The 27,772-nt window shown below is 44.3% G+C and overlaps 1 protein-coding gene across 11 annotated transcripts in view; it reads right to left on the bottom strand.

The window, feature by feature from the left end:
• Positions 1-27,772, bottom strand: part of LOC117233211 — a 192,695-nt gene that overhangs the window by 136,496 nt on the left and 28,427 nt on the right. The window contains exon 1 of one of the 11 annotated variants that reach the window (XM_033493301.1): positions 2,047-2,286. The exons of 9 other annotated variants lie outside the window; for them this stretch is intronic. In XM_033493301.1, coding sequence (XP_033349192.1) covers positions 2,047-2,105 — 59 coding nt within the window. In that variant the 5' untranslated portion in view covers positions 2,106-2,286. Of the gene's footprint in view, positions 1-2,046; positions 2,287-27,772 lie in introns of those variants that run through there. One more of the 11 variants, XM_033493308.1, reaches the window with a different exon arrangement.

Below are 27,772 nucleotides of genomic sequence, written 5' to 3'. Positions count from 1 at the left end.
ATCTGTCGACGATCGTATTCGAGCATCGCGATTTCCCTGCGTCCGCCATAATCCTCGAGACCCGATCGGAATACCTGGAACCACGGTTGGAATGCGGTCTATCGCAGCGGAAACGGCTGCGCCAACGGCAATTTCACCTCGGAAACTTTACAATGCTCGGAACTCGGCCCGTTCGCCTGCAACGATATTTTTCGAAAACCCCCGCCGCCGAATCGCTCGAACGCTTTCCAAGTCAAACAAACGCGAAACGCACACGCTCTCTGTCACGCGTTGCGCCGGATCGCGTCCGCGCCATGTACCTGGATAAAGCTCGCCCGAAGGAATCCCATATTCCCGCATAGTTCGACCAAATTCGAGAAGCATTCCTATTCCGCTGTGTGTTTCCTACTTTCGATGATCGATTTCCAACTCGGATACGACCAAAACGAGAGTTTCGTCGAGATCCGGTTCTCTCGGTCGATGCTAGATACGACTAATTGATCGCCGAATGAATCGCGTGTTGTTAGCGCGTTAACCGCCGCTGACGTAATATTGTTTTTTATCGCGTATTCGCTCACGATCGAAAAACTGTCCCCTTTTCTTACTTTACGCTTCTAATTTGGAAATATTTCGGACAAACGCGCGTTCGATTGTCCGCCTTCGATATAATTTAAGGATCGTTCTTTCGTAAATTTCCTTTCGTTATCGCCAACATGTACTTCTTGGTAGTGGCGCTTTGGCGCTGCTTCGAGCATCGAGCTACGTACGTTTCGAGAAACGGATTTTCGCGATACTTCGTAAACCGATCGACCTGAAACTTTACGTACGTGTGTCCCTTCACGGGTCGTATATATACGAGGATTTCAGCCGTGGCCTACGATAAAAATGTTTGCAACTTGTTTATTTATATCCTGTCGTTGGTTCGCGCGACGTTGTATCAACGAGATCGATTTCCTCGACTACAAGTTCGTAAATGTTTGTCTCCTAAGAGGCGATAGATAAAGCAACTTTTTGTTCTTTTAATCGGCTATGCTCGAGTTATAAAAAGGTGACGACAGAGAACAAACAGAGAAGAAGAAAGCCGTTCTGCGAATCAAACGGATCGTAGAGTAACGTTTAGATAAATCCGAGAAAACGATAAATACCGAGTATCGAAGCGACGCGAAGGAGAAAAATGTTGGAATAAAGTGCCGATACGTGTCTATCGGAGGACTAACCTCTTCATTTTCGCAATAAGCATCAACTCGTATCAGAAACTAGATTCGAGAGCGTAATCTAGTTTCCGAAACAACGCGCAGGAAAACTTTTCCTTCGAAATATAGCACGGCACGATCGAAACGAGTTTCAAACGAGAACTTTAAATTCGACGTTGGGCGCGATAACGCACCTAAAGTCGAGGAAAAAAAATCGGATATCGAAGTTACAACTGCCGAACACTTTCATTCGACGAAACCAGAGAAAAACTGTTTTTGTAATTGCCATCGTAATTTCTAATTATTGCGCGCATTCGTTCGCAAATTGATCGTAAGCTGCGAGAAGAAACAAATTGATTATACGTACGCAGACGTATTATTGGATGAGATCAAAAGTAAATAGCACGATCGAAGGCATTATCTTTCGACATCGTTTTCTCTATCGCGAACGATACTCGGGCTTTATCGAGCACAGTCGCTCGAAACTTTTGTAAATCGAATCGTAGGCTGCGCGATACGAAACGGAAATAAGCGCGAATGCACGGTCCGTGTTTTTCCGGCTATGCGGAAACGGAGCGCGATAAGGACAAGACATTTTATAACTCGTGCACGCGGTAATGCGCCGTTAAGCAAATCCAGAGATAATTAACACCTGGCGAAAACCGATTCGCTCGCGTTTCATTCTCGATATGATCGCGTGCTCCAGAATCGAGTAATCCGAATACCAGGAAAATCGAGAGTTGCTCGTTTCCATGACGAAATCGTCGAACGGTTGGATATTCTCGTTACGTCGTATCACGCTGTTGCCGCGGAGTGGCGCGCTCGGAGCCCGTTAAACGCGATTGCGAATCCAAAGAAATGCGCTCGAGCGTACCTGTCTGCGTTGTTGTTCTTAAAGCTGACCATCTCGCTCGTCGAGGCAGCCTCCCTCATAACCACGTACCTTTTTCACTGTGTTTACGCACTGGCACACCGCGCAACGACCACCGGACGCGGCCACGACGAGCACAACGATCCACGCGTACAAAGAAACATCGCGTCACGTGCAACGAGCGAGCGTACAACGAGGAAAAACGTGCTGCGTAGACCGCGTTTCCGGACCGACTGAAGAGGAGCCACGCTTCGCGGCCGATCAACCCCCACCAGGTCGCTCCGTTCAAGCCCCCCTCCGCCGGTTTCTAATTACAGCGTTCCGGCAACGGCAGGCCAGCTGACGTTCTTTTGTTGTCATTCTTCGTTCGTCTCCTATGACAACCTATCATCGCGATCCGATATTACCGAAAAACAGGTTGTCCACGGTCACGTTTGCTTACTCGCATCTCGACCACCCTCTATGCCAACCGAGAACGTTTTCCCCTTGCCGAACCAACGTTCGACAACAAGCGACGACTTTTTCGAGCAACGGCAACAACAGCGGAACGTCGCACCATGTTGGTTCGACGGAGGCACGGCTAAGGTTTCCAAGCTGAAAGAAGATGCAGTTTCCAGCTACTGATTGATAATCCGTTAAATATCCCGATTAATAAACCGGGTTGATAAACGGCGATATTGTTCGTAAAAAAAAAAAAAGAGTCGACATCGTTGGTAAAGAATTGACTGATAATCTTAGGATGGTTAAAATTATCTAAAGCGTTTATCGATAACGTAGAACAGGATCGAGCGCAAGAAAACAGCTTGTTACGACGAATGACATATTCGACGAAATTTCGACTTAACGAATGAAGGTGAAGAACAAACCATCGGGATTTTTGCTTTCAACAGCTTCGATCTATCGAGCGTCGCGTCCTATCGTTCGGCGTCGTTTTAACATCGCTGCAATACGCGTTAGGTGTCTGCCTCGCGATGCAACTAACATCGAGCGAGCGAAAACGAGAAGTCGATGAAACTTCGTATCGTACGTTGTTAGCGATCTACCTGGTATTTTTCGTTTCGAGATATTCGGTTTGGCCTTTGCGTTCGACCAGACTAAAATTCGTTGATCGCCTATTCGTGTTTTCTACGTAAAGCACGCAGCTAACCGAGGCTATTCGAAAAAGAACGCCAGATTCGAACAACTCGTTTTCCTTGGTCACACGAAAGACTAAACTTCCAGACACACCGTGTATACAGCAGAAACGACGTGTACGCATGGGCCGTAACCCGTAACGCGGCTCGACTTTTCGAAAGTAACGTTAATTTTCGTTCGAACTGTTCTCGCAGCACCGAAGAAGCCAGCGATGCTGAGATCCTGGCACCTGCCGGTTGTTGCGAGTCCGCCACGCTCAACCCCTGACCTTCGATCGTCTGCGATAAATTTTGCAAGGACCGCCGATCGTCGAATCAACGTCAGGACTACCAAATTATTATCTAGCGAAAATTAACGTTCCTTTCCTTCGGAATTTCATCGAAATCGTCCCCTGAGAACTATAACGGAGAATTTTGCTGCTTTCGCAAGATAAACGGAATATCGTGTTGACACTAGCGACGAAAATTATAATTCAGCCGAAGAATATCTTGTCTAATTTAAAGAATTACGTGCTGGAGAGTTCGCGCGAGGAATTATTATCGGTAAACTACGACTCGTGGAAAGATTTACACTCGACGGATGATGAAAATTTAACGGGAAGAACGTTGACGGCGCTAGATATTCGCGGCTACGTATCGTGCGAAAAGGGAAGCTGTCGTTGAGAATTATTTCCGAGAAACGAGTCGTGACGTATTTGGACAGGTAGCTCGTTCGATCGTTAATTCGTAACTGATCTTCCAAATTTGCCTTCGTCTGTAAAAAATCCGAAGATATCGTCTTTGAGGAACGGTCGATTACACGCACCCCTTTCGTTTATCCGTCGTAAATGTACGCTATGCTATCTTACGCGTATCATAAAGCGTCGTGAATGGCTCCTTGTCGGGAGATCATAGTAAGAGCCACTTGGACGTTCGATCGCATTTTCTATTTCATAAGAGATACCGCTCCGCTTTGCAGAGAACGGATTTTTCAACGACTCTGATGCGTAAATTTGCCCGTCGTTTCTTCGAAAAACCGAAGGCAGGCATCGTGCGACAACGGAAAAGAAGCTGAAGAGCAGTCTCGAAGGATGATTCATAGTTTTAACGACGCGACGTCTACCTGCGTCTGGTGCGCTAATAATAGATTTTCAGTGGCCCAAGGATAGGAGTCCGTAGACAGCAATTCTATATGCAGCCGAACGTGGCTCGTTTTACGAATAAAAGGCTGCACCGATGTCGAGCACCGTCGTTATGGCGAAACGATCTCGATTCCCAGCCAAGACTCTAGCCAAAGTTCGATATCTCTGTCCTCGAGGATGGAAGATTTCGCTCGATAAAAGGGAAATTTCGTTCCTTTGCCGAATCTCGGGCGAATTACGAAAATTACGATCCTTTAAAACGTTATTCGTACAGATTTCTTTGTAAATTATATATTTTTCTCTTCCCTTGCTCTCTTATCCTCGGTAGCGGAAGAAAGAACGTAGACATTGCCTCAAAGAAGATTGCCACTTTCGAGAAATACCATGGGTCGTCATCGATGACCTATTCAGGATGGAATGCGCTACATAATTTGTTTTTCATGCATGTACGTACATCGTGTATGCACGGTTCTACGTTTTGCAAAAGCCGGACGTAAATTTTGCGAGATAAATCGTGGAACGCGTAGCGTCTGGTCCAATTTTACAGCCAGGTCGGACGGATATAGTATTTTAACGGAAATTTACATTATAATTTCGAAGCTACCGAGTTGCCCGACAACTTTCGTCGTTAAACACCGTTACGCCGTGCCGTTTTCAATGACAAAATTCTCTTCTAACTCGATTACGAACGAGCAAACGGAATCGAAAATAATTCGTAACGTAATATAAGACTCGCCTCGAACAACTTTGACAAATCGTTACGTTTACGATCGACCCGTTAACTTCCTTAACTGACTCCACTAACTCAAAAACGAATAAACCGTACCTACATTGTACAGAAAATCAATCACGTCGTGTGCGCGTAGGTACCCTGAATCGCGATCGATTCCACCCGAACCTCGATCTGGAATCGAAACTCGAGCCGAGCGGTTAAACGATCTTCCTCGATATCGAGAATTCGTTTGGGGAGGTTCGCGTGGAAAAGCGGCGAAAGATGCGAAACAGACGACGTTAATTTCGACGAGAAGTTCGTTAGTGGAGACTGTCGTTGTAGGCGGCGGAACAAAGGTCCCGACACAGCGTGACATATCGAACTTTCCCGTCACGTCGATTCCTCGCAGCAGGCATTTCTTTTCGTCCGGTAGCCGGCAACTTCACGGACGAGAAAAGATCGTTCTTTCCCTGAAAAAATTCCAGGAGAAGCTGACGCGTCGTTTCCGAGTTCTCTGAATAGCGTTTACTATTTTCCAGTCGGCAGCTCCGACCTATCTTTTACGACATTTTTTCGAAATATTTCGCGAAATATATCTTAATCGAACAACATCGGAATGAAACGTTAACGTTATGCGTTCAAACTGAACGTTTTAACTTTCTTTCCATTATTTAAGGAGAGAAAGAAGAAAACGAGGACGCAAAGAATCCATCGCTTTAACCGTGGAATAATCCATATCTCCGTGCATCTGGAATACCGGGTAATTAAAGGGTAATTCCCATATTTCTCCTCGTGCATAGTACGCATGCCCTACTTTATGGCAACTAATTCTCCGTAGTTTTTCTCATTAGCTGTTACTACTTCGCATCGCACGACCGCGATTAAATCGTACGAAAAATCCGTATCGTAAATCCTGTTTATCGATTCGTCTTCGCTTATCGATCGGGGTAAAACAATACTACGGAATAATAAAATAACGGAAGCCGATGGTCCAAAGGCAAAGCGTAACTACGTAATTGCTTTCCTTGTAAAATAGAAATTCATCGACCAAAGTCACCTCGACTCTTTGATGGATGTTGATTCGCTTAACCTAAATGGGATTCACGAGGATAAACCTCTTATGCGCGTTGCAAGTACGTATGCGCACGTTTGGTTCTCATAGGAACCGGTTGTATTTGCCATTACTAATACAAATTTCTCCTCTGTAACGTAGTTAACCTACGCAAACTGTAATACTGTGTGAAGTAAAATGTGGCAAGTTGTTTGGATTATAGCGTAGTTCATTCGGTTAGTACCAATTCGAATCCTCTCTACCTAGTAATTTTAAATTGTACTGCACATTACATAGGAAATACCTACTTCACCTAGTGTATGTAAACAAAAGTCGATAAAATTTGAATCTCTGCTAATCGCTGCTAATCGGCTTTCGATTCTGGTCTTTTCTTCGTTAGGATCTGATATACAACGGTACGATACGCGACAAAATTCACGCTGTTCGTCCCCTTGACCGAGCAACGATCGTCGTTTTCTAAATTCTAGAGTCTTCCAATACATCACGGGATACAAAAGTAAGCGATATTTATCGTTGGCTAACCAAGTGGCTGGAAAAATAAAAAAAGAATGTATCGGCCGATAAAAGGACGTATAAAGGGCGGAGAGACTCGGCAGTAAAAATACTGCTAAATACTAGGCGCACGACGAACGCGTTTAACGAGGTCCCTCGCGCTGAATACACCTGACGACGCGCATTCGAGGCCACAGGTGAACACCTCGGGTAAAAGGGTCCTTTTCTTTCGATGGCATTGTTGCGCCGTGCCGGCACAATCGGTCGCAATCCATATTCACCGAGGGCAAGTGAATGGGCGCAGGTATGCAAGCGCCCGTTATTTTATTTCAGAGAAAAGTGCCTGTCAGGTTGGTCAAAGCGCCGGGGAACAAAGTTCTTTTACGCGCCGAGAACCAGCGGCGGTGGTTGCTTCGGGCAGAAGTAGAACGCAACTTTGGATCGAGCTTTCCTTGTAAAATTACGAATGCGAGCGTGCGCGCGCAACGATACGTACATCCGGCACTACGTAACTAAACTATATTGCGCAACATATCGTGTACAATTGGTGTAACTTCGGAACGAATAGAATCGAATGTTTTTCACAGCGATACGCGTTACACCGGTTTGACCGGTTAAAGCACGAGGTGGCGCGAATTTTATTGGAAAATAAGGATTCGACCTGGCAAGAATAAAATATCATCGAAACTACTATCTCGTCTTCGTGAAATATCTGCAACTCGAAAATATATTAGAACCGTGATCTTCCTCTGATCCGAGTTCGTTCGTTCGCGCACACAGGTGTAACTGCGTTTAAAAACACAGATATTGTACATCGATTGCAGGAACTTTGTTACTTTGAAACTAATATACAATGTTGATCAACTGTATCCGTTTCTATCGGCTAAATCGAAACATCTAAATAAGTTGAGTCAGGGGAGTTAAGTATCTAAGTTGGTCGCGTTTGTTCGATTATTTATTACGATTTTCGTCGAATTCCTTAATAGCGTCGTATCGTGAAAAGAGCGAATTAATCCGATTATTTGTCTCTTCGTACGATCCTTCTTACGATAGGAGAATTCCGCGTCTTCTGCGAAAGAAGCGCGTTATTTCACCTTGACTTGTTACGTGCGATTGCCAAGATCTTAAGAAAGTAGGGACTTTGGGACGTATAAATATATAGCTTATCGAATAATCGACTTGAAATTAGCGATACTGTTTCGCTAAATTTGTGCAAGATATTTGATAAAAGAAACGTTCGCGTCTACGCATAAATATACGCATACGCGTAATAAAAGGCGACTTGTGGCCACGAGCTGGCGCACGTGCTTCTCGTTGCTTTCGGTCCGATAAACTTCACCAGGATTTCATAGTTGCGGGCAAAGTTGTCGCGTCGTTAAATGGAAAAATACCGGAGAACGCGTAAGAACGGTGGTACGGTGTACGCGTCTTTAAATCTACTCGTTCGAAATCTAGCAGGGACGCTTGGCGATACGAACCCTCGAGTAAAGATAAGCGATTCTTCCGAAGCGGTTCGATGATCTTCCCATAGAACAAAATATCAAATTCGATTCGTGAGTAAACGGACGAGAAAGTTTCTAGAAGCGGTTTTTGTATGGTAGCTGTGCACCTATAGTGAACGTAGTTAGAAGGATTTCTCGAAGAATACAGCGTTATTCAGGTATTGTATTGGCACGAAATTCTTAACTCGCACACTCCGTTTTCGATGATTTCGACGTCTTCGAGCTGAGTTATAAATTTCATTTACGGTCCCATATTCCATTAACCGTTTGAACTAGTTTCCATTAGTACCATCTTCTATTAGTATCTGTACCATCGATCCCTCGCACGATACGCATATAGAAATTGTTTCTATCCAACTACGTTTTACCAATTAAGCAAACAGAAAGCGTGAGAAGGTATCACAATGACTAATCGTTTGCAATCTCGATCAAGATTTAATCTTGATTTCACACGAAACTGCTTAAATGTAATTTGTCCAGTTTTCGCGAAACATTTGCGCTACATCGAAAAATCCGTTTGTTCGCGCACAAATAATAATGACGATAATACTAACGTTGTTAAAGAAGGTGATAAGAACGCGGTATAACGAACGATTTGAAATCAATACGATCTACCGCTAACGATAAGCGCTCCGCTCGACAGCTATTTCGCGACTGATCGTTAACCGTTAACCGTACGCTGTCCACACCGTGCCATGCCAAACTATAAAAGTCCGCGAAATTCGATCGTAACAGTTGCTACTTTATTTTTTCGCCTGTCGGACAAATTCCTTTCCCCTTTGCGATTTCTTTCTCTCACAAGCTTTTCCGCTCGATCGACGTTTCAAACATTTACCAAATGCGGAAACGCTCGAATCTTTTTATCGAACTTTGCAAATGAAATACTTGACCGAAATAATCTAATTGGAAGTTCTCGATAACTCGGAAAGTCAGCGTCTTTTCGCTCTTCGAACTAGACAACGAAGAGAAGAGCGTGGAACCGTCCACTTAAATAGCACAGGCATCTGGCCTGTATTCTTCTGGAACTTTTGCTGGAAACTTCGGACTGGTTTCTCTCTTCGAGTCTCGGATGTCTCCGTAAACAATAGCTCTGGAAGCTCTCTTTGTACGTATTTGCCAAGCGTCCTCCGACGCTGCATGGCCATTCTCACGCTGTTTCGGACATCACGTGGCGCGAAAACTTTCCGTCTTACCGTTTGCCAACGTTTCTCATGGAGATCCAAAGCGCATAGTACGGGAGCACATGCGCGCCACGTGGACCGCTCGTTCCGGGTTTCCGTTCTCTAGAAAACTGGAATTCGAACTCGCTCGCAGAACTTTTGTCACGTCCAGAAACTTTTCATCGGTGTAGAGCATCGAGTGTATGCTTGGAAAAAAGGGTTCGACCGTCTCGGGGTCTTGTAGCGAGAAAGTAACCGTTAAGGGGTATGAATGGCGGCTGTTTGCAGCTGCATCTTCCACGAATTTCCTCTTTTGCGCTTCCAATTTGTTTTTCAGTCGTATTCTTTGATACAGAGATGCCCCTTTGTTCCATTGTTCTTGACTTATTTGCAAACGTGCGGTATTTTGGCAACGAATTTCGTTCCCCTTCTATAGAATTTAATTTTATTTGAAGATCGACTCACGAATTTTTTTTTCTTTTTTTTTTATTTAATTCTTTTCATTCACAATTTGTCCAATTTGGACATTTGGTAGAATTTTAACTCGCGGACGAATGAGAAAGACTTGTACGTAATAGTCACATCGAACAAATAACATTATCCAACTACTCTGACATGCCAAAGTATGGCATGAAGGGCTACTATACAAACTTAAAAAGATTCTACCCCACCCCTACTACTCCATCCTAAAATCTTACCTAACCAATAGGCAATTCATGGTTAAATACCTAGACGCCACTTCCGCAACATTCCCAATAGAAGCCGGCATACCCCAAGGTAGTGTCCTCGGACCCCTACTGTACTCCATCTACACTGCCGACCTACCTATATCAAATGATATAACAATAGCGACATTTGCAGACGACACAGCGCTATTAGCTTCCCACGCTGACCCGGTAATAGCCTCATCCACTCTCCAGCGAAGTCTCGACTCCATGGAAAAGTGGTTTCACAAATGGGGCTTCAAAGTCAACGAAAAGAAATCCTCACATGTAACCTTCACGCTCCGAAAACAAACCTGCCCCCAGGTCACCATCAACAATGCAACAGTTCCTAGCAGGGACACAGTCCGATACCTGGGCATGACCCTGGACAGGAGACTAACGTGGAAGACACACATCTCAGATAAAAGGAAGCAACTAAAGGACAAACTAAAAAAACTCTATTGGCTCACGGGCCGACGCTCCAAACTAAATATACAGAATAAAATTACCCTCTACAAGACCGTAATAAAACCTGTCTGGACCTACGGAATCCAACTATGGGGAACAGCAAGTAACTCCAACATTGAAATACTCCAACGCTTTCAATCGAAAACGCTAAGATCCCTAATTGACGCACCTTGGTATGTAACCAATGAAACAATACACCGCGACCTCAAGATACCCACCGTCAAAGAGGAAATAGCAAAATATAGCAACAGATACAGCAAAAGAATCAACAAACACCGAAACCCCCTAATCACTGGACTACTCGATACGACGGACCAGACTCGCAGGCTGAAGAGGCACTACCCGCTAGACCTAAACGTCAGATTCATTTAATTATCCAAATTAAGCATATGCACTTACTTATAATACTTATAAATTATACCTATCTATAATAAGTATTAACTTATTGTAAATAAACAGCCATGTCACTGCGCCACGCCAGAAAAATTACTGAAAATTCTCAACGCGAGAATTGATTGTAATTTCAACAAATAAATAAAAAAAAAAAAAAAAAAACTACTCTGACGCTCATAAATGATTTTGTTCGCGGCTACGCGGCCTTCACCTATCGCAATTTTAACTTTACGTTAAATAAGCGAATTCGCTTTTTTCCCGTGTAAGGGATCGAACGTGAATCACCTTTAACATTTTCCCTATGACCGTGTACCTTCCACAAAAAACAAACTACCACTGGTAAAATAATACGTTCATACGTAATACGTAATATAAATAATGACAAAAAAACAAGGACGGTTATTTTACTTGACGTATTTTCGCTTTCCAGGGTATTAATACAACGATAGGACAAAAAAATTGATCTTTTATTAGATGCCACACGGAAAATAGTCGTTATAATAATAAGCGACACCCATTTCATTGCAGAATAGCTTATATATCGAACATTCGATATTATATGTTAATAATAAAAGTAACGACATACGTATACACGCCGAGGAGAAATTAGTCTTCACTTTGTAGGATTACCGTCGACAAAGTGATACTTTTCATCTGTTTTAAGGTTTTAAGAACCGTTTACGAGACAACGATTAAAAGTAAATTTAGCGCGGCCGTTACCAACAAACGACACAACGCACCGGCAGGGACGAAAGTGACTGTTGCAACGGACTCGAAAATTTCTGCGGTGCTACGCGATCTGGTGGCAGAGAAGAATTCAGCGAAAATCGCAAATAGAATTTTTCTACCGTAACGAAAATCTTTGCGCGTTGTCTTAGTGCTTTAATTAACACAGAATACGAAACCGCCAACGACTTTCGGAATATCAAAGGTATCCGAATATCGAGAATTTAATTAAAAATTAACCGCGATGAAAGATAAAAGCTAAGCAAACGAGTACGAATTGCCAGTACAACCAAATAATAAACTTGGACGGATTTCGAGTTTCGACAAGTATATAGGTACTGGACTGGGAAAAACTCGGGTAGGAAAGCTTGGAAACCGAACCCGACCCGTTAATACCTGGAAATTCGTCGACGTAAAGATGGGCCATTGAGTTCCTCGATGGCCAACCAACTTCTTTCTTCCAACGAGATATACGCGTGTACATAACAAATACGTACTGTGAGCCGTGGCTCTTTGAGCGACAGGGTTTGACATTTACCGGCTGAACGGTTCGTTGTTCATTACGCTGAAAACGCTACGCCGATTATTTCAGCGTCTTCTCGCGCAAAATGTCACGTCCTTCTCTTTCCGCTAGGTTTCTGTCGATCAAGCTGCACGCTAACCGATTCAGACGTAATCGGAATGTAATTCAATCGTAACGTGGCATAGGCATCTTTTTACGGTAAAAGTCCAAACATACTCAGTCAGATAAACCTGGGCTTGACCCTGGACAGGAGACTAACTTGGAAAAAACATCTCAGATAAAACGAAGCAACTAAAGGACAAACTAAAAAAATTCTATTGGCTCAAGGGCCGACGCTTCAAACTAAACATACAGAATAAAATTACCCTCTACAAGACCGTAATAAAACCTGTCTGGACCCACGGAATCCAACTATGGGGAACAGCAAATAATTCCAACATTGAAATACTTTAACGCTTCCAATCGAAAAGGCTGAGATCCTTAATAGATGCATCTTGGTATGTTACCAACGAAACAATACATCGCGACCTCAAGATACCCACAGTCAAAGAGGAAATAGCAAAATATAACGACAGATATAGCAAAAGAGTCAACAAACACCGAAACCCCCTAATCACTGGACTACTCGATACGTCGGACCAGATCCGCAGGCTGAAGAGACACTACCCGCTAGACCTAAACGATAGATTCAATTAGTTATTTAAATTAAGTAATATTTACTTATTTATAATACTTACAAATTATACTTATCTATAATAAGTATTCTCAACGCAAGAATTGTTGTAAATTTTAACAAACATAAAAAAAAAGATAGGTCCAAACAGTTGGAACGACAGGGGATCGTTAGAGGCAGGTAGTCGATTTTGAAAAACGTAGGGACATTTTGCGAGCCACTGTTCGAAGACGTAGACGTGAAAAACGCGATGGAACGTCGAAAGGTTTGTACAATTGCCGTTGCAAGATAACTCTGGCTAGATCTTCGATATCCTTTCGGAACTCTCAACGTTCGACCGGCTTGAAACTTTCAAAGGTGATTCGTTTTATTTCCAGCCGTCCTGAAACTCGAACCAACCGAGGAAAAAATACACGTATTAAAAACACGGTGGCGAAAAACGAAAATCTTTGTGTTAAAAAGCCAACGGTGCGTTTCTTTATCGCGTTTGTTCTCCCGATGTCGAGGAAAAACCGGAGAGCCGTAAAGCGTGAAAATGCGGGACCGCGTGGTGCAGCTCGTGCAAGATGCACGAAGGGAAATTTAGAGAGTAAGGACGGTCGGAAAGCTCGGCGCTGCCCGCGCACCTGTTTTCAGCCGTCTCTCGTTAATAAAGTCGAGCCAGTCCTCTTTCCCCTTGTTTTAAGCCTCTTAGCTACCTGTAGGATAGCGGACTTAACGATTCCACCGAGTCGAATTTCCTGCGGGTGCGACGATATACATTTTACCCCGTGCAGCTAACCGGAGGGAGGTAAATGCGGCAACCGGGGGCTGCGAAATCCTTCAAGCCGAGGTTAGTCGACATTTTTCAGCCGTCTTGCATCGGTCGAACGACCGAAAGGGGTTGCCGTTCGATGTTTGCTTCGGCGTATGCGGTGCCAAGTATAACCGACGAGCGTAAACTGTACGATCGCAACGTCTTGCCCAGTTACGTTTTATCATGGTAGGTCGTAGATTAAATATTTTTTACGCGAAGCGTCCAAGGTAAGGTTAATTACTCGGAGCGTGTAATTCATCCTCGAGAATTATTCAGACACGATCTCCTGACTTCGTTTCGTTTCGTTTCGTTTCGGTCAAAGTTTTCAAACTCGTGATTAATAGCGACGAAACGGATCCGTTACGCGAAAAAGAGACCGATCGTGGCAAAAGAAGCAAAAGAGGCAAAAGAAGCAATCGTGGCGCAACTATAAAGGTAGTACAGTTACACAGAACTCAATCCCGAGGAAAGTCGCGGCGCACCCCCGGCCACTCGTGAAGTCTCATTTTTCGTTTGTCGAGCTTGCCAGAGGGAGGAAATTGCGATAAGAGAAATTTCCCGGCGAACTTTTTTCCGACCAACAACCTGCGGATTCCTGCGCTCCTGTTTCTGAGTCTAGAAGGTCTTCTACTTGCTTCTACTTCCGTCTATACACAGATACCTACTTATTCGCTAAAGCCTCTACGAGAATCAGCGAAAATGTTCGCCGGACTGTAGGTTTAACAATTAACCACTTATTTACCAACTTGCATCGTACGGATTTTTATCGCGTTTAAGAACTTATTGACTTTCCTGATTTCACCGAATAAATCGCAAGTTATTCCGTTGACAGGATTAACGAGAATTAAGTTGCCACTGGAGTTAAATTCGAGGGAATGTTCTTTTCGATAGTAGATGGATGTCTGTGAAAACGACAGACTGTCGAATTCGCATCCAAAGTAGGAGGAAACAAAATAGAAAAACGCATCGTTGCGGAACACGTCTCACCGTTTTGGGTTTGATTTTATGGCGCATCGTAGCAAAAACGACTCGTAATGAAATCGTATTTCATAGTTGCAAATATCTTTTATGGCGCATCGTACCATTCGCAAGATTTATCGGAGATCGCGAAGAAAAAAGCGTAAAGCGATAAACGCGAGTCTATAAACTCATTTGATAGTAGTTTGAAAAAATCGCGCGGCCACAACTTTGTAGAAATTTATGGGCAGCAACTTTTCCCGATTATATTACAAAACTTTTTCAAATTGAAATAACGATACGGAGTACGGAAGAATCGGCTCGACCACGATACCGATAGAAGCTACAAATTTTGTACCTTCGAAAAGCTCTCAAGTTATCGTTAATAGATTTTCCTTTTATTTTCTCGATACAAGTACCACCGTATCGTAATCTTAAGACGTGAAACGGTCGCAGACTATAAAAATTTGCTATTAACGAAAATGTTCCAATTATCGTCGGTATTTCTTTCCACACGATATCCGCTCCAAGTTTTCAAATTTAACGACAAGTCGAACAAATTTTTGCAAATTTCAAACCTTTTCGAAACCTTTTCTCCGCCAATTTAAAGACCGCTGAAACTTAAGACCGTGGTACCGTTGTGTGCTCAAATTAATCGAAGAGCGACATTTTTCAAAGTTCCAGCGAAAGTTCAAGGAACTTGGTTAGCTGCAAAGCAGGAGAAACGCAATGGTGTTCCCCTAAAATCTAGGAAAAAGGTAAAAAGAGGATGTAAATGATGAAAAAGAAGAAGAAGAAGAAGAAAGAGGAAAGGAAAGAAGTCACAAAAGGGGGAGGAAGTGGCGTCTTTACGCGGTATCGATTCTCGCGAGGATCCTCGAAAAGTTTCGAAACGGGGACTGCCATTCGGAATTTCACCGAACGAGATCCGCACGCCTAACTTTTCCCTCGCGAGCGCGTCACCAACGAAAAAGGCAAGATTTATTTCTTAGACTCGTGCCCGGAATACCAGGTGAAAAATTGAGCCAGATAAGACGCGCGGCCAAACTTATACCGAATATCGCTTAGTGCCCGAAACGATCCGTGCTCGTGTTCTATGCGCGATAAAGTATTCGTAAATGCCGTACACCTCTTTGTTGCGCAGATTTATCCGGAATAGGAAACATTCGAGACTATTTGAGAACTCGTTGGAAGAAAAATTTTAATACGGTAGCGCCTGCTTGTTGGAAATTACTATTGAAAAAATAGTTGGAAAGTTTTCAAGAAAGAATATAATACCTACTGCGAGAGTGGTCAAAGAAAATTCTTAAATCACTGGAGTTGCCCAAGCTACTTCGGGAATGCCATCCCGATGATCAAACGGTAATCACGATCGTTGTTACGTCGCGTAACCCTCTACCTAGCCGAGGCCACACACCGCTGGCAATATGGCTACCAGATGTCTTCGGATACTCGCAGCGTATCTTCCATGATTTCAAGGACCTTCCATAAATCATATAGATTTCCTAGAAAAGGTCCTTCAAACGAAACAAACATCTGGTTCGGAGGAATTTCTAGAGACTATTGTCTACCACGGCTTAACAAGGGAAAGTTAGTTTTTGTCACGTCCGCTGCAACTTTCCTCCCACTAACCACTTTCTCTCGAGGGCGGTTAAGACCCTTCGTTTAACCAATTAAAAACGAAGCCTATTCCCTCACTCTCCTAAATAACATCGGCACCAACGAATCCGATGGTCCCGTGCGCTAGACACACTCATCCTTAGCTCTCCTCCGAGACAGCATCGTCTCCCAAGAGTACTGTTTTTGCATCCTTCGAACGGTCAACATCCTTCGAGCGGGTATACACACCCGCAGATCACTCAGTCACTCATCTCGTACATACGCACCAGTGTAACTATACTCGTTATAAGTTGTGGAATAAACGGTGAAATATAACTTACTACTGTGTCATATTCATATCAACCACCTCTGTTATCCTAACCGAAACAGGGGAACGACTACTTCGCGGCGTCGATTCACCGAATCGTAGCGAGAATTTACGCCTCTCGCTGACGCGTTTTCCTCGCGACCGCGTCTCTCCGCGAACGGTCGTAACAATCGTTAAAAGCTAAAAATATAACAAACGATCGTCGTTTGTACATTGAAAAATAAATCGGTTGAGAGGAATTCTTAAGAGGGAAGTCTAAAGATATTTAAATAGAACTCGATTTCGATTAGACGTCGATAGAACTCGACGATCTGCGCTTTTAGAAAGGAGATAAACGAAGCTGGAAAACAGACTGACAAGGTTCGGGCGCGAGATCTTTCTCTCGTTTGGCGTTTTTCCGTTTCGATAGATACGTTGCACGCCGATCTAACCTCGCGTTTCGATAATTCCCAAAAGGAAAGACATCGCCCCGAATTCAGATTCTCGAGGAAATAGCGACGAATCATTTTCACCGTGGTTTGGGAACCCTCCTTAAATTTGCTCGCACGACGAACGTTTCGTCGATCGAACAAGTCCGATTTTCTCGAGAACAACGATCTCCAAACGACGAGGAACGAATAATCGAAAGTTTGGCGACGCGTTCCTTCGCGATCGAAGCGGCAACAACTCCTTGTTGAGAATCTCACATCGCCGGAGAACGTCGTCATTGTGGCGGAAAGTTCTCAGAGATATTGGTTTCTTGGAAGGATTTATTCGTTGGTCGAAATGAAAGCGACAAATTTTCCAGCCAGTTCGATGCTCGATTCTCGCTTTTGTCATTTTTTCTCGCTGAAACTGACGACCTCTTGTGGGAGAAAGGCCCACGACCAGCTGGCCTTGACGTTTCGTTAATTGAATCGTGAAATAACGCGTTACGCTCGTGCCGTCTCGACCAGTGGAAACAATCGTCCGGCCCGTGAAACAGCGACGGTGCTCTTCCACGTGATCTTTAGGTTCCAGTCTTTATCGGTCCTCCCCTTTCTGATCAGATCGTCCACGTACAACGTCGAAGTTTTTTAAAGCCGGAGCAAGTTCCGGCAAGGTCGACGCTGAACGTTACGTTTCTTCTTTCTTCTTGCGAATGCGTCGCAAGTGTTTTGGGAAAAATTCGAGAAAAATTTGGGACAAACGTTGGCTCGCTAGTTGTATGAGATATTCGTGATAATACGAAATTAATAGCTTTGTGCTTTCTTCGTTCCTTTCTTCGTGCATCGTTAATAAAGGAACTGAAAGACAGATTGAAACGATCAGAGGGCAGAATGCCTGGAACTTTCAAATTCTTAGGAGTACGTTATCTCGAAGAATCTTCGAAGAAATTAGAATCTCGGAAGAAAGACTTGCCTCGATATAATCGCAATTAGTCTTGCTAATGGTTTTCCGGAAGATTTAAAAGGTGTACAACGAAACGGTCGTCGAGCGGTCAAGTCAGTTCGAAACAGGCAGTCGGAGGGAACGAGTTCATTAACGCGTCGAAGATCCAGGAATTCCCGTAAAATCGGGAACCGTTTCGGGACTTTATCTTCGAGAATATACTTATCCTGAACGGCGTGTCCGTAACGAGCAAAGACGAGAGGCGATTCGCCAGCGTCGATCGATCGTGCTGCTCGTAAATCGCAAACAGCGTTCTGCGATAAATAGCCCGCGGTAATTCCAAAGGAGGAAAGAACGACATCTGTGGAAGCCGAGTGAAAGCGAAAAACTGGGTTTAACGTCCGCAAATTGAACATCACCGTTGCGTCAATGCGAAATATCGGTGCCAAAAGCGATTCACACAAGTATTACAGCATGGACAATGAAAAACCTAATTTATCGTTCGAGATTTTGAAAACGAATCAAGAGCCGTGGCGCAGAAACACGCAGAAAATAAAATCGACCCGCGTATGGCTTTCGACTGTGTCGTACGTACATAGGAAATTGTCGATCGGTTTATTCGGCAACTTTTTCATGCTGTTCGCTGCGAAGAAGCGATCGAACGTCGTAAAACAAAGAGATGCAGCGAGATCCGATCATCGTGTCTAATCCGTTGCGAACGCATCGTTCCACAGCTAGCCATTTGCACTAACATTCGTAAACGACAAAATTGCACGTCCTTCGGAGGATGACTCGTTGGCTAAATGTTCACCGGGTAACTCAGCCAGCACGATTTTGTCTTATTGGCGTCTAACGAGGTTGCGCTCGTTGTCGAAGGGTAGGGAGGCACAAGCTCGCGTAATTTGTGCCGGAGGAAGTTGCCGGGGCCCCGGTAATGCGAGTTCAACAGGATCCTAAGTTAATTTCGACCGTTCTACGGAGAAGGGTCAAAGATGCGGTTTACGGCGGGAAGCTACGATTTGTTTGGCGGCGTGCCAGGGGAAACGATGTTATCGCATTGGAAGAAGATAAAAGGGTAGCGAGGACGAGGTAGGAAGGTTGACGGTCAAAAGGGACAGGTGGGAAAAACGAACCAGCTCCGCTTGCGATCGGTATAAGCTCGATTTTCAGCATCTACCATACTGTTTCGTTTTGTCCGACGAACGGAGCTCGAACAATTTCTAAATATCTTTTTCTTCGATAAAGAGCATGTAAGATCGCTCGTTGGCAAAGACGTTACACGAATAACTACTCGAACGAATAACGAGTTGTTACGAGCCACGCAGTTCAGAGTTTATTTAAAGGTAATCTCGGCACAGCCGAGAAACGAAAATCGAAAGGGGTCGCCTTGCGAGATCGATTTAACGCAACGGAAAGCGAAACTTCATTGCGCCAACGAATAGCGCTCTACCGCCAAATTTCACGATATCGACAATTTTTTCGACTACGTATCTTCGATCGATCGATACGATGCCTCGACCGACATCGACTTACTTCGAGGACGACAGGGACGACCGCGAAAGCCACGATGCCTCTTTGGCCGCTAGCGTTTTGTTTGCGAGTTATTACATCGCATAGGAAACCGATAACGACGTTCTCGCTGAAAAATTCAGATATCGGCCGGCAAATCCGGCAAATCGAAGCACAAGTTCCGGGAGCATCGACGGCAAAAGGAACCGAGAGAATCTCGTTCGTTTATAAATTTAGGCTGCCGCTCGCGAGCACCCGGAAACGTTAGAGCTTGTCGCGTCGTTAGGTCCTCGTCGAGCTAAAGGTGGGACGATTCCGAAATTGCTGCAGCGAGTTCGCGCGAGTCTCGGGACGAAGAAGCAGGCTATACGGAACAAGGGGAAAAGGGGAGAACGTTGTCTCGCAAAATGAAATTTTAACGACGATCTTGTCTACAGAGGCGACTGTACAGTGGCTGCAAGAACGTTTTACGGGACTACGTGCTAAAGCTCGACCGATCGATAATTTACCCACAAACGTTTACGTTCGTTCGTTTCACCTATACATATCGTTCACCGAGTACTCAATTTTTCATGCTTCAATTTATTAACGATATGTAAATATTTTAATCCGGCAGAAAATACTGTAACGTATTTTCTCGCGTCGTGGATACCGACAGAAACGTTCGCAGCGAGAAAGTCGATCGAAGCTTGCTGTAAAATTCGCAGCGGAGAACGGCAACTTTAACCTCCGGTGGCATCTCGAGGGGGGCATCGGTTTAGAAACTCGACGAACGTTTTCCAAATTTTCGACAGCGATCGCGCGTTGTCAGGCAATCGATTAAAGTTTCCGATGGTGATCGTAAGCGACGCGACGAAACTCGCGAAATCCCGGTCTGCTCGCGAACTCTTCACGCGCAAAGCTGGCGTTCTCGACCGTGCTATAAAAATGGCAAACTTTGCGCTCCGTATCGGATACGATTGTCCGAAATTTAGCAAAATTATTTAAGACGAATCGCAAGTTGTCGACGCAAACTTTGTTCGTCGTTCAAATTTATTTCGCACGAAACATCGTCTAACGATAGGAGATATCTTTAAAGAGCGATATGTCGCGAGACAAAAATACTCGTTATATCTCGCAGCAATTTTCACGTGACGTTCACTCGACAACACCTTAACCGGCATACGAGGGTGAAATCGATAGTTCTATTAAATTGGCATCGAATCGATACAAGAACCAGAGATACTTGGCTACACGGCTGTGAACGCCACGCAAACGAGAAAGCCGACTCCTGACCGTTACGAAGCGTAACGAGAAGTTTACCGTAAACAATTCGTCAATCGCATCGTCGAATAAAAATTCTATCGTCGCCACACGCGTTTCCACGCACACTGTCGTAAAATTCCTTTCTTAACTCAACCGCGCATACTTGAACGATTACGGCGCAGCGTAGCGACAACCGAGTGGGCTTAATTGGCGCGACGAACGCACGAAAAGCATAGCCAGAGACAAGAATGAAACGCAGGTTCTACGCGTTTCAGCGACAAACGCACGACTCCCACGTGGTTAACTCGTGACAAGAGACGATCTCGATGCGATTTATATTTGGCTGATTCTCGCTCGACGGATCGACAATTTGTCCGTCGTTAGAAATAAAGTTCGCGAGAAGCCAAATAGATCGAGCGCTTCCTACTTCTTCTGTTTCAGGCTGCACGGTGGACCTAATTACCGACCAAATGCTCGTCGTGACACTACCGGAAATTAATAAATATCCGGCCGGAAATTCGGCGCGGAACATCTGTTTCACGAATCTCGGTTACGCCAGAGATTCCGTTGATATCGACGAACACGGGAGACGTTAGCGAGTTTTACTCGCTTCTCGATGCAATAGCGAAGCGAAGTTGACGTAATTCTATGGTTTTCAGCAAGGTCTGTCGTCATTTCCTTTGATATCGTCCAAGCGCGTTTCGAGAAACAGAGGGTTCGTTAAACGCAATTTAAATTTAAAAACTTTCGATGTTGGTTCGATCAAGTTCGAGTATAGTTTACGCGTGATAATTAATTAACGTAACGACGATACGACGCAATATTTTTCAATAACAATCGCAAATTAAGATACATCCACGTTAGGACGATCAACGCAGTCATCCATCACCCATACGGCAGTACGTATTATGCGATTATCATAAATTCCCTAATTACGAACCTAACCTGCGATTAACGACACGCTTTGAATCACGATTAATCGTTATTGCGATAGCTTCGTTCGTCGATAATTTGAAAACATAATTCAACTATTCTGTACAGGGAAACAAGATTAACGTTTAAAGTCGTTGGAAACACCCTTCGAAGAGGTTAATGCCGGCAGTAACAAGTAATCGATGGGCTTTAATCGATCTACCTATCAAAATTATCGCCTCGCAATTATTTCGCGATTGAAAATAGTCCGTTCGCCGGAAACTTTTCTTATTCGAGCTGCGTAAAATTATCAACGGCGAATCGTGCCAGCTACATCCTTATTTATCGAGTTAAAACGTATTTATAATTTATAACAAGATTGCACTGTATTTCGAATTCCGTTACGTTACGTCGACAAAAACTTTGAAATATCCACGCCCGAATAACTACGCGAGAAAAAGTCATTTCTCGATAAAAACTTATTTCTAATAATCTTCGCCTTCTAGAAGTGGAAAACTTGCGATAAATCGCAAGATACCATGTTTTAACGATCTATACTTCTACGGCTCAGAAACTCTATAAACTTGCAAAATAAGCCGCGAAACATTGGGACAAAAGAAGACGATGGTTCGCTGGATGCGTTCGGCACGAACCTAATTTTCATAGGAATTCTGTCCCTATCCACAACTCCAGCGTCTTCGTCACTCGGCGAACTTCCACCGTTTCCTCCTTGTATCGTAGAAAATAGTAGACCGCAATTTGCTTCTCTTTCTATCACGCCTGTCGCTGCTTGTAGGGCGTTCACGAGGGTCAACGTATTTCATGTCAATTACAGTTCAGTTATTTTTATCTAGACAAACGATATATCGAGCTGAATAGCAGGTTGGACGCAGCTCTTTCTCTTTCGCTTGGCTCTTTATACGCCGTTTAAATCACTCGTATCGTATGAAAAACCTTCTTACGCGAAACTCACCGTCCGCTTCGCTTTGAGCATTTTGAGCATTTGAGCATTTTCGTTACGACAGAATTAAGCACGTACGTAAGTATTACGATCGCTACGTCGCTTTTACGCGAAATGGAAACAAATTAAAAGCAGATACGTGGAAACTTCAAACTGTACGTAAAGCGGTAACGGTAGAAACGGAACAGTTGCGATCAAACCCACGTTAATCGATTAATCGGGAAAGCGTATTGGCAAACTTCCAATGCCTCGATACGAGAGCGATCTCGTGCTCTCTATCCTGCTCGTTCTCTGCATGCTCCCCGATGATTTCGCTTCCGTTCGCCAGAGATCTGGCTTCTGTTTAACGAGCCAGCGGGCTCGTTCCGAGGGACAGATGGGGTTCGTTCGCAGAGCTAAATATTCGAGAGGCAACGCATCGGCGTAAGAGAGGTACGCGAAAGCACCGGGAGCAAGGGAAACACCGGAAGCGCTCGGTCAAGGTAAGACGTTGCCTCTCTGCGTGCCCGTGCACATTGCACGTTCGTACCGAACCGCGCTTTTATCCGTTCCCGCTTCGACCTTTTCCTTCTCCAATTCTCCGATGAATCGCGTTTCGCTACGTTTTACCATACCCTCGCTTTCGTTTCGATTCACGACGAGTTCGAATCGGCACACGCGCGGTAAACTTCACGAGTCGTTCGAGTCACGAGAAACCTCGATCGAATCGATCTGTCTTCGTTTCTCCCGTTACTCATTTACTTGTCATCGATACGAGATCTTTTCGAAGAAAATTTCGCCGATAACGTCGAAGAAACGAAATTTCGTTCGACAGTCGTTGCATCTATGCACCGGGTAATAACCACGATATTTATCGGTCTGACAGGACAGTTAAGTCGTTGTCAGGCTTGGACGATCGCCTACATACCGTTAGAGTCGCGGTAATTTCATGCTAAACGCCTAACTTACGGTTACCGTCGACTGTAAGCAACGAAATATCACGCGGGGAGGAATTTATTTCACGATACCTTGTATCGATTCGTTGTTTCGACGCGATATTTACATTTTATTCGCGTATCGAAGAGTCCGTATAATATTTATACGGTACGTTGCCGAGTTTTCTACCTATTTGGAAGTAGATACGGTAATCGTTGGAGACTCGTAGAATTTCAGAAGTCAACGACAAAGCTTTAGAACGTAATCGCGTCTCTTGTTTCATGGAATAAACCTCCGGAGACGTGGATCGAAGCGAAAAGACCTTAAGCGAGTTATCTCGTTCGGTGGAGAGTACCCATTGTCCGATGCGCAACCTTAATCGATTCTAAATTGCCGAACAAGTTCTACTTAGTTACATGGGAGAGTACGTGCGTGGGATATTCGTTTTTCTGCGTTCCCGGATCTCACGGCATTACGTAAATTACCGCACGGTTCCGTTTAACTTGACCATGTTGGCGACACGCGGCGTTTAAATCTTTTCTCACAGAAAACGCAATTTGTAACTTGCTTTACCAGCTTGTATTTTCTTGCGTTTCAACCTGTAATACGACGTCGCAGCTATTTACTCGAGACACGCGTAATTAGCTTCTCAGCTTGTAACATCGAATTACGCACTTGGTACAAATCGTGTCTACGCGAACGGATAATAGAATCTTTGCGGTTATAAGAATACTCGCAAGACGGAATAAGAGGATAAAGAGACAAAGAGACAATTATCCTATAAATTTAATTAATTCGACAAAACCACATCCTAGGATATATGCGACAATGGTTATTCGATACAGCGAACCAAAGATAGGAAAAGCAAACACACTCGATGATCCGTATCACTTTTCGACCGCTATTGCAAAATTGCTCCACCCATCGTGCGGTCGTTGTTTCCTTAGGTCTTCAGTTTCATTCGCGAAACACACGACCGTCCATGCTTCTGCGTCGCTTTAAAAGGTCTCCGAAGCGACAAACCAAGTATCGAATCGAGTCGTTGCATCGGCGATCTTCCGACTACCCTCCTCCGGCAACTCCATTCCAGATCCATTCACGAGTCGATGAGCACGATATTCAATTTGTGCTTTCGCTTCCGATTCCTATGAATCTCGATGATTTCCTCTGGATGATGCGTTTTTCGTTTGTGATGAACGATGTAAATCGTGCTTCGCGGGTCGGGGGCTGCTACGACGGTTGCACGCTCGGCGGTCCAAAAACAGAGGATCAGCAGCGCGATCACGCTCAACCAAAACGCGTCACGACGCCTGTTATACCGCATGTTACGACGATATATAGTACGCCACGCGTTACATCGTCGGGCTTTTATAAGTTGCCGCTTTATCGAAATTCGACGAATCGCGTTGTAAACTCGTCGAGTCGTAAATTCGTTAAGTATCCGTCGAATGATAACTTTTAGCGAAACAACGGTTGCCGCTAGTCGAGTAGAGAAATATAATATACGATAATACGGCCGTTCAGATCAAATTATACGAAAACGAGAAAGAAGTAGTAGATATAGAAAATATAGACAATGCGATCCAGTGATCGCAATAAGAGATCGGTACCAACTACGCGGATGCGATCAATTATCATTGTCGTTTGATTTCCGGAAGCGGCAGGTACGTCCGTAGCCGATATCACGCTGGCAATTACATTTCCTTTTGCAGTCGCGTCTTCGCTTCCGGTTCCTTCGTTCCTCGTTCGTTCCACGTTCGTTGATCGATTAAATTAGATAAGAAAACTAGATGTTCTAAGTTGCTTGGATCGATTCCTCGTACGCATATTTTACAAGTCATACGTGCCATATTTTTCATATTTCTTTTGTTTATTTGTTTTTTTTTCTTTGTTCGTTACGACGCAAAACTTACGCTACAAAGTTATTCGCATTTCACCAAAGAAAGGAGTAAAATACCGACGCAACGTACCATGTCGATCGCTACACGCTCGATACACGAGTGACGTATAGATCGATAAGATGGAAGGTTAGTCGTGGTCGCAGTGAGGTGCTCTAGTAAAGACTCGGAAAGTTCTTAGCGTTGATTTAATATCGCCCAGACGTCGCTACTCTCGTTATTTTACGAGAATAAACTATACTGCGAAAATTCTTGTTGTTAGTTTCGCCCATGAAACGGTGTACCAGACTAATTACAATTATCCACTTTCCTCCGTTCTGACGTAACGAAATATCGATACCGAGCACGAGGATGAAATTGAAATACGTTCGAACGAGTTACGGGTATTACGATAAAGCAAGGTGAGGCGTATCTCGATGAACTTGGACCGCAGACTGATATAACGTGGCAGCAACGTTAGCTGAACTCGAGCCAAGTCGACGAGTAATCTCGTTGTAAACGAAAGTCCAGCTGTACGGAGGAAATTTAATCAAACTCGGACACTGCGAACTCCGTGCAGTTCCATCTTCGACTAACGGGGAGCTACGCTCCGTCGCTCGGAGGTATCTTCTCCCTGACGTGGCGTCGCATCCGTTGTTGACTCGGGATAATGGACACTGTGTTACGGCGACGCAACCATGAGATGGTAATTTTGAATCATGGCCTGCTCTTTTAATTACAGATACAAAGATACGAGAAATACAAGTAGATATCGATGCTCGATAACGTCGACTAGTATTAGACGTAAGAAAGGAAAGATACGTAGCTTCCGTTAGAATAACGAGTGCCGAAAGCGATCCGACATCGAGTTCTACTTCCTATCTGCACGGAAAGCCTGTGTCCGATTTCATCGAAACGTCCTAAATAAACCATTCTACGCGATCGGACTAGAAGCTGCGTCGACGACCGGATAAAAGAACAAACATAAAAATGGAAGATAAAGGGGAAAAAAGAAATTGACGACCGGGTCGCGTGACTGGTAGACCCGAGTAAAACCCAGCAGCGTCTGTTCGCACAAAGAGGATACTCCCGATTATCGCGTCCCGGGTAATATTTCGCTGGCTATAGAGGAAGTTTTATCGCGACGTCCGCTCCTCGTTCGTCCCGGGAATCGCGGCGGGGCTGACGCGTCGATTAAAAAACGCCAGCGTGCGATTTGAAACATCTAACTACGATTTGTCGCAGCTTCGATCGATAGGCCGAAGATACGCGCGAAAAGAATTACCATCTCGATTTTTCTTACCCTTCGCTGTTCCATTTGCGAAACGCAATAAGGCCGTATGCGCGATCGTATCGCTGAAAGGATAACGCCTTCGGACATCTGCGTCCTTCCGAGGTCTATTTTTGGCGGCACGTCAAACTCGCGTATTGCGTTGTTACGGGATACGAAATTCGAAACGATTCAAATTCTTCCATCTTCGACGCTTCGTCGAATTCGTAAAAAAATAAAATACGGCATGCGTTATCGACGAACGTACGCATCTTCGCGCCGTCACGGTGTGCATTTCGAAGCATCGCGTAAAAGGGAAAGAACGAGACGGACGACGCCGCGACCCGACCCAAGCTGATCCCTGACAAACGGCAGACAACAGGAACAATGGAACGATCGACGCGACAGGACGGAGAAAATTGAGCGGCCAGGGGAGAATTGGAAACGAGATCGGATCGTGCTTCTATTTAAGAGAGCTTCCAGACACCGATAACGATCGAGTCTCGTACATTCGCTATCTTCGCAGGAAAACCGATTTGCCCGTCATTCGATTCAATTAAGGCGACCCGATCGAGAAAAACACATTACACGAGCATGCGTCCTAAATACAAATTCTTATTATTTCGTTGATCATTTTGGAATTATTTCAAAAGAAATATAAGATGGAGCAAGAACTATCGAAACTTTGCGTCGTTATTATGACATACGACACAGAGTGTAGAGGCAAGCGAACAATAGCGAGATAAGATACGTATTTACGCTTGCCTTGAGTCTGCGTACTAAAAGAAAAAACCGCCGTTTCTGACAACCTATGTTACTACCAAGTTACTGCGCGAGTCAACGATAAATGTAACATAAAGTTTATTCGTTTGGCCAGTAGTTTGAAATTCTACGTAAACGAAAGTATAACTCGAACGAAAGGGTTTTAAAGGACAATTCGGATCGAGGATAAAATCAAAAGGACGAAAGGAAAGAGAATAGAAAGAACCGCAAAACTGTCGAGCATACGGCAAAGGAAGAACGAATCTTTTTTCCTCGACTCAGCAAATTCTTTCGTCCGTCGTAAGATAAAAATCGCACGACTCCCGAGGATACGTGAAAAGTAACAATTTCCGGGCTTCCTTCGGCCATTCGCGAAATATAAACCGCCGATGAATAGTAACGAGGTTTAGAGAACTGCGACGGAAGAGAAAAGGAGGAAGGATGGAACGCCCGCTGGATTTCCAATCTCTTTGCCAAACGCGAAACGACGTCTCTGAAAATCCTGCCAACTGCTCGTAAACTAGAAAATAATGTTCCTCGGTCGGTAAAAGGACCTGCGAACGAATGCC

This window comes from Bombus vosnesenskii, unplaced genomic scaffold, assembly GCF_011952255.1.
Source record: "Bombus vosnesenskii isolate JDL3184/JDL3185 unplaced genomic scaffold, Bvos_JDL3184-5_v1.1 scf7180000013295, whole genome shotgun sequence".
Lineage (NCBI taxonomy): Eukaryota > Metazoa > Arthropoda > Insecta > Hymenoptera > Apidae > Bombus > Bombus vosnesenskii.
This window is presented reverse-complemented; position numbering and strand designations above follow the sequence as displayed.